Source organism: Nyctereutes procyonoides, unplaced genomic scaffold (genome assembly GCF_905146905.1).
Source record: "Nyctereutes procyonoides isolate TBG_1078 unplaced genomic scaffold, NYPRO_anot_genome, whole genome shotgun sequence".
NCBI classification, from domain to species: Eukaryota; Metazoa; Chordata; class Mammalia; order Carnivora; family Canidae; genus Nyctereutes; species Nyctereutes procyonoides.
In genome coordinates, this window is record NW_026575047.1 from 20735617 (window position 1) to 20742646 (window position 7030).

Here is a 7030-nt window from a genome sequence, read left to right on the forward strand (position 1 = left end):
GAACTCCTCAGCCCTGTGGTTTTACTCCTGGAAATTCATCCTAAGTAAATAATTCTCTGTGTGGAGAAGTTCAATGGACTTGCCAGGGCATTTCTAATAATGAAAAACTGGTGGTGGGGGCTGAAAGTGGGGGTGCATCCTCCAACATTGTTAAATAACCCATAGACTCGATGAGATGTTGGTCACTAGAATCATGCTGCTAAGCACCATGTGAAACCATAGGAATGATGATATTCTCTTAAATTCTGAAAAGATAGGGAATGGAATGTGTGGGCTGATTATAGTGATAAAGCTATATAAGCACATCTGGGTTATTGACAGCTCACACTAGCAGGTAAACTCAGGTTCTTCCAGTGGTTACTTAGAAAGATGGTAATAGGGGTGATGGCTTTTGCTCTGTTACTTTTATTATAAAAAAGGAAATGGGGATCCCTGGGTGGCGCAGCGGTTTGGCGCCTGCCTTTGGCCCAGGGCGCGATCCTAGAGACCCGGGATCGAGTCCCACGTCGGGCTCCCGGTGCATGGAGCCTGCTTCTCCCTCTGCCTGAGTCTCTGCCTCTCTCTCTCTCTCTCTCTCTCTCTCTCTCTCTCTCACTGTGTGCCTATCATAAATAAATAAAAAAAATTTAAAAAAGGAAATGAAGATGCACCCAGGTGGGCAGAATTTTCCCGGTGAAGTGCAGCAGGCTCTCAGTGTGGGGGAAGGGAGGCTTCTAAGGATCGTTTAGGGCTATGTTCATATCAGGGGCTCAATAGAAGCATGGAGAATGCATGGGGGTGTTGCTTTTAGGTGACCAAACTGCTCTTGAGATCTGCTCATCCAGCAATTCTTTTTTTTTTTAAGAAGATTTTATTTATTTATTCATGAGAAACACAGGCGCAGAGACATAGGCAGAGGGAGAAGGAGGCTCCCCTAGGGGAGCCTGATGCGGGACTTGATCCCCAGACCCCGGGATCATGCCCTGAGCCAAAGGCAGATGCTCCACTGCTGAGCCACCCAGGGGTCCCTCATCTAGCAATCCTTATTACAGGATCCTGTACTTACCAGCTGTGTAATCTTGGATGAGTTAATTAACCTCTCTGAGCCCCAGAGTCTTATCTTCTAAAGGAGGCTGAGAGGACCTTTCTCAGGAGTGTCTAATGCCTGACCCCAAAAGAGAAATCTTTCCTCTGTCTTTATCTGGTCAGCTGGGCCTGTCCTCCTGTACCTTCCTCTCCTCTCCTTGCAGTCTGAGTTGGCATCTGCTTTCACTGTTGGAAGGTTATAAATTCCACTTGGTCCTGCATATGCCACTGATTTGTACAAGTGTCCTTCCTTCTCTGGGCTCAGGTTCCTCACCTTTAAAGGAAGGAAATGCTAGACTGATTGAGTTGCTTGTTCAGTCAACATTTCTGGAAGGCTGCCATGTACCAGAGCCAAGGTAGGTGTTGCAGGGTTTGCAAAAATGGGTCGGATTTTGCAGATGTGGTGGTCCCCGTGTTGAATGAGCTGGCAGCTGGTGAGGGAAAGCTAAGGCAGACAGGCAGTTTTCTAGGATACTCACGACAATGATGGGACCATCAAGGGGTATAGATGAAGCACTCAAGGATTTGAGGGCACCTGAGAGGGACTCCATCAGGGGACATGGGGATCTTGGAATGGCAGAGACTGGTAAAGGTTATTCTAAGGCTCTGTTGATTTTTAGAATAGATTTCTGGGTTGAGGCCTGACTGAGAATACTCTTTTCTAGCTCAGAAATCCCTCCTGAATCTCAAAATGGACAGTGTCAGCATCCAAAGACCTTTGCATTCAGAATCCCGGCCTGTTCCTGAGGCTGAGTGGCCAGCACAGATGGCTCGACTGGATTCTCCGAAGGTGAGAAGATATCAGTCATCTAATTTCTTAGATGTTTTTTTCATTAAAAGTATGACACACATGTGGGAAAAGACACCACTTGTAAGTGTACAGATCAATGAATTATCATGGAATGATACCCAAAAAGTTGTCACCAGGTCGAGAACTGGGAAATACACAGCCCTACAGAAACCTCTCCTAGTCTCTATTATCTATTTTTTAATTTGTATATTTGGTCAAGTCCTGTGTTCTGTGTCTGGTTATTTTTCATTGAGTGCTGGACATCACATGTGAAAACTTACAGACATAATTTGAGGTTCTTCATCCAGAGAGGGCTTCCTTTTGCTTATGACAAGCAGCAAGGCCAGGGCAGACCATTCCTTACATCATACCTGGTTCAGAGATGAGTTTCAGTATTTGTGAGGTCTGCTTTCTTTCCTGTTTGCTCTGTTTTATAAAAATATTTTATTTATTTTTGAGAGAGAGAGAGAGAGAGCAAGCGAGCATGATTCAGGAGAGGGGCAGAGGGAGAGGGAGAAGCAGACTCCCCACTGAGCAGAGAGCCTGATGCAGGACTTGATCCCAGGACCATTGGATCATAACCTGAGCTGAAGCCAGTTGCTTAACCAACTGAGCCACACTCAGGCATCCCTTCCTATTCACTCTTACTCACGGGCATAGCCTTTAGGGGTCCCAACTAGAAGCCTATAGTGTTTATCAGTGTCTTCCGTCTTTGGCCCTTGTCAATCCATGAGTCTCTCAAAAGCTCTGCTTATCCTTCCACCTCTCCACTGCCACCTGCCCTGTCCTCACCTGGAGGGAAATACAGCTTCCATGGCTGCACCAACTACTCCCGGCATGTCTCCTGTTTCTAGTTTTAGTACCTCAGATCCTGACCATCTTGGAGGCTCTTGGATGGTTTAAATAGACACTGTGTTATATTCCGTCCTGCGTTTCTAGTACTTACTGGAGGTTTGGTCCAAAATGTCCTAATCAGTTGGAGCCAGAGCAGCCCTTTCTTTTCCCAGAGAAAACCCATTATACCCAGGAGAAGTAGAGCCTGAGAGGCCTAAGTTCAAGTTCCAGCTGTGATTCTGTGTGATGTTTGGCAGATTATTTAACGTGTCTATGTCTCCACCTCTTCATCTGTAACATAGGATAATAGCGCCTGCGGCTAGTAGGAGGCGCAAAACCAGGGAAGCCGGGCTGAATATGTGTCTGGACAAGAGGGATGCTCAGGAGGCAACTGATCTTATTCTTAGCATTTTATCTCAGCCTGTAGTTGGTTTCTTTCTACCTGTTATTCCTGTGGCTTCTCTCCTGTCTCCATGGTTATATAAAATTTTTTATCTAAAGCCTGGAGACAGGGGCGCCTGGGTGGCTCAGTCAGTTAAACATTTGCCTTCAGCTCAGGTCGTGATCCTGGGGTCCTAGGATCAAGTCCTCATCAGGCTCCCTGCTCAGCTGGGAGTCTGCTTCTTCCTCTCCCTCTGCTCCTCCCCCACCCCACTTGTGCTTTCTCTCTCCCTCAAATAAATAAATAAAATCTTTTAAAATATATAAATAAAACCCGGAGATAATATTTCCCTCTTGGAATTGTTGGGACTGTTTCACAAAATCATACACGTAAGGTACTTGCTATTCTACTGAGTACAAGAGAGGTGTTCAATAAATGCTAGCTGTTGCTACTGACCTTCTTAAACCTTTTTTTTTTTTTTGTCTTGACTGATGACTTTCATTTTACATTCCTCGTCTACAGGTTTATTCCCTAGCAAGGAGAACTTTCTTCCAGCTCTGGTCTTTATCTAGTAAAATTCCCTCTGACTTTTGATCTTTGGTTGGCCTGGCTTATCACAAGCAGGCAGGAGGCATCCTAGACAAAGAGAGTGATGCCTGTAGAGACAGAGGGGTGAGTGCTCCCCCGGGGTTGGGGAACCGCAGGCAGTTGAACGTGACTGTGGCACAAAGTTAGAAGGTGTAGAGTGGAGTCTAGGGGATCCCAGTGATGATGTGGATGAGAACAATGGGAAAAGAAAACCCCCACTCCCGCTTCTTCGATGCTTGCTTGCTATGTGCAATACACTGACTTTCCCATTCTCACGAGGGGCCTTCAAAGTAGGTATCAGCATTAGCCCCTTTCCTATGAGAAAAGGTGAGGAGCAGAGGAGGTAAACCACCAGCCCTGGGTCATACAGTTAGTAAGCGGCCGAGCTAGGGTCCACCCCAGGCAGCCTGGCTCTGGAGCTGCGGCGGTGGCAGCTCAGTGACCAGATCATGCAAGGCCTTCACCGGAGGAATGGGAGCAGTCCCTCCTGCCTCCTGTGCAGCCCAGTCTGGACCTCAGTGTGAGGAAAAACCCCTCAGAGGTGTCATGTAGGTGGTGCTGGCCAGAAACTGAGAGTAACCCTCTTGAGGGGGTGGTTAGAACAGAAATGGAATGAATGAATGAACTAAAAGAGCACCTTCACACTCGTAGGGCTCTGAATTTCTCAATTGTTCTTTATCTTTCCAAGTTTCCAAGTCATGGCCATACATGTAGAATGCCACTGGATCAAAACCCTTCTTCAAGTGGATGTAATTTCAAGCCCACAGGATGTCTTCCACCTCTGCAGCAAGATGATAGAATGTCACTGTCGATATCTCTGTTCCCAGGCTTTACCCAGCACCTGGCGGAGGGAGGCCTTCATGAATAATTGGGGGGGGGGGGCTGGTGAGCTCTTTCTCTAGAGGGTCACACGGCACCTCGTTCCCAGCCCCCAGCACTGCACCGTCACACCCCTGCCCAGTCTTGGTCCTGCTCTGTTGTAAAGGACATCAAGGAACAGAGCCCTCTGCCTTGCGGAAAAACAGATTGCAAGCCGTCGATCCTGGCTGGCTCAGGGTAAGGGATTCCTGGGGTGAAATGAGTTTGTTCGATAACTGCTCCAGGGGATCAGTGACCTATCAGCAAAATGAGGTCCTTTTTGAAGGATAGTAACAAAATTTGTCATATGTTACAATTCTATTATTTTATGGTTGAGCTTAGAAAACAAAGCAGGGGGAAGCCTAAAAATACACAAAAATATCCTGAGAAGGCTGGTAAATCTTTGGTGATTGAAGAAATATTTGTCCCTATGTCACATCACCTTGATAATGTCACTCTGTCACAGAAGACCCTTCATCTGTCCTGTTTTAACAGCCGACTGTAGTAGTGAACAGGGCAGGCTCAAGGGTCATGAGGCCTGGGCTTGAATCTTGACTTTGCTTCTTATTAGCTGTGTGGCCATCAGCAAGTCACTTAACCTCTCTGAGACTCCTTCTTCATCTGTGTAATGAGATAATAATATTGTTGCCTCTTTGGGTTACAGACTGAATGAATCAATGTGTATAAATTGCTTAGCATGATACCTGGCACAGCACAGGAGCTCAATAAATGTCCACTGTCGCTCTAGGTTGAACCGTATGAAATATTCTACTCCCCCTTCCCTCAAAGTCTGTGCTTTCATAAGGTTTAAACTATTATTGTCAATATGACAAGTCCAGATTCCTTAAGTCGCGGTTTGCATTCTATGTGTGCATTTCTCTACCTTCAGCTTTTAACGCCGCAGAATCCTGCTCTTTCCCAAAAAGTCTGGCTCAGACACTGCCTCCCACAGGAAGCCTTCCTGCTCATGAGTGTGCTGTGGGTGCTTCCCTCTTGGGTGCTCCCCTGGCAGCTGTGTGGGCCTCTCTTCCAGCTCCATCTCTGCAGTGGGACCTGCATGTATGTCTGCCTGCCTGTGCTGCTGGGTGGGGAGCACCCCGGGGGAGGGGCTGGTCTAGGCAGGGCACACAGGGCAGTGCTCAGTGACCGTCCCCCCCCTTTCCTGTCTTGCTCTGCCTTTCTCAGCCATCCTCCTTGGGTGGTGCTGAGAGGGCAGTGAGCGTGCATCATTGCCCCTGGGGTCACTGGAGGAGCTTGCTCCACCTGACTCTGTCTGACTGGTGAAGCACAGACCCGCTAGTCACCCTCCCAGAGGACTACTGAGCAGGGACGTAAGTGGGACTCACACTGCTGAGCACAATGGTCCTCCCTCCCTGTCATTTGTAGGGAAGGTGCATGCTAAATGTGGGATGCTGGGTGAGGAGGGCTGGCACCGTACAGTAGCCCCTGGTGGAGCTCCAGAAAGGGGTTTTGAGGTCAGGTGGGCTTGGGTTTGGGCATTGAGCTGGTCGCTTCAGAGCTACATAGATTTAAGTAAGCTATTTAGAGTCTGTGAAACAGGCTCCGGGTTGCTCATCCGTCGTGCAGGCCTGATGACCACCTGGTGGGAGGATTCCGTGGAGACAGGTGAACCAGCTCGTTGACAAGAGCCGTGGGCAGTGCTGGGCATGAGGTCGGCGTCCAGTTAACACCAATCTCCTTTTGATGGGATGGTCACCATCTCTCAACCCTGCGAACAAGAAACTGTCGAGCGGACACTTGCTGTATAGGGACACCCATCAGTGATTATCTTGGCAGACACTTACTGGATGGCATGGTGGGAGCCGCCCCCCATCCCCAGCTCCCCACCCATGGCACCACGATGACGTTGTACGCCTCATTGAAGTGTAATAGAAGGAACTGAGCAATGAAGGAGGAGCCCTGGCGTGGGGTACGGGAAGTGCTCAATGAGTGTTCCTTATCATAGCCGTCTCCTCCCTGGATAAATGTGGGATCAGGGGGCTTTTATGAACAAATAGAAGCAAAGACCATTTGATTCTGCTCTTGCCTCCAGCTTCCCCTGCCCTCAGGGCTGACGCCTGCTCCTGGAGTGTGCCCGGCTACCGCCACCGTGGAGACAGCACTCTCTGCACAATCCTGGCGAGAAGAAGGCGGACCATCCTGTCCCATCCTCCTCCAAGCCGATGGCCTCCCGCCACCCCCTGAGCTCCTGAGTCCTGCGAGGATCCTGGCTCTCCACAAAGAGCTTAGACAAAGCATTTGCAGCAATTCGCAGGTCAATAAATCACCGCTGGAGTTCTAAATTTAATGGAACCACTCATGCTCCGGGGCCATTTCATAGACTCCATAAATATTTGAAGCAGAACCTTCAGACACTGCTTTAAGAAATTGGTAGCAATCAAAGCCCTCATTCAGTGGCAAGTGGTTTTGCCTCTGGCTCAGAGCTCTGTGTTGGTTGTCAGAGCTTGGGAGAAATACTGGACTCTGCTTGCACATTCTGAGGGCTTTGGCTT

The 7030-nt window shown here is 48.5% G+C and overlaps 1 protein-coding gene across 1 annotated transcript in view; it reads left to right on the plus strand.

The window, feature by feature from the left end:
- The window catches only part of CUNH4orf50 (chromosome unknown C4orf50 homolog), a 49980-nt gene extending 43161 nt beyond the window's left edge, over positions 1-6819 (plus strand). The window contains exons 12-13 of the mRNA XM_055326166.1: positions 1731-1855; positions 6571-6819. Of these exons, the coding sequence (XP_055182141.1) occupies positions 1731-1855; positions 6571-6819 (374 nt within the window). The remainder of the gene's footprint in view (positions 1-1730; positions 1856-6570) is intronic.
- The last annotated feature ends 211 nt before the right edge of the window (positions 6820-7030 follow it).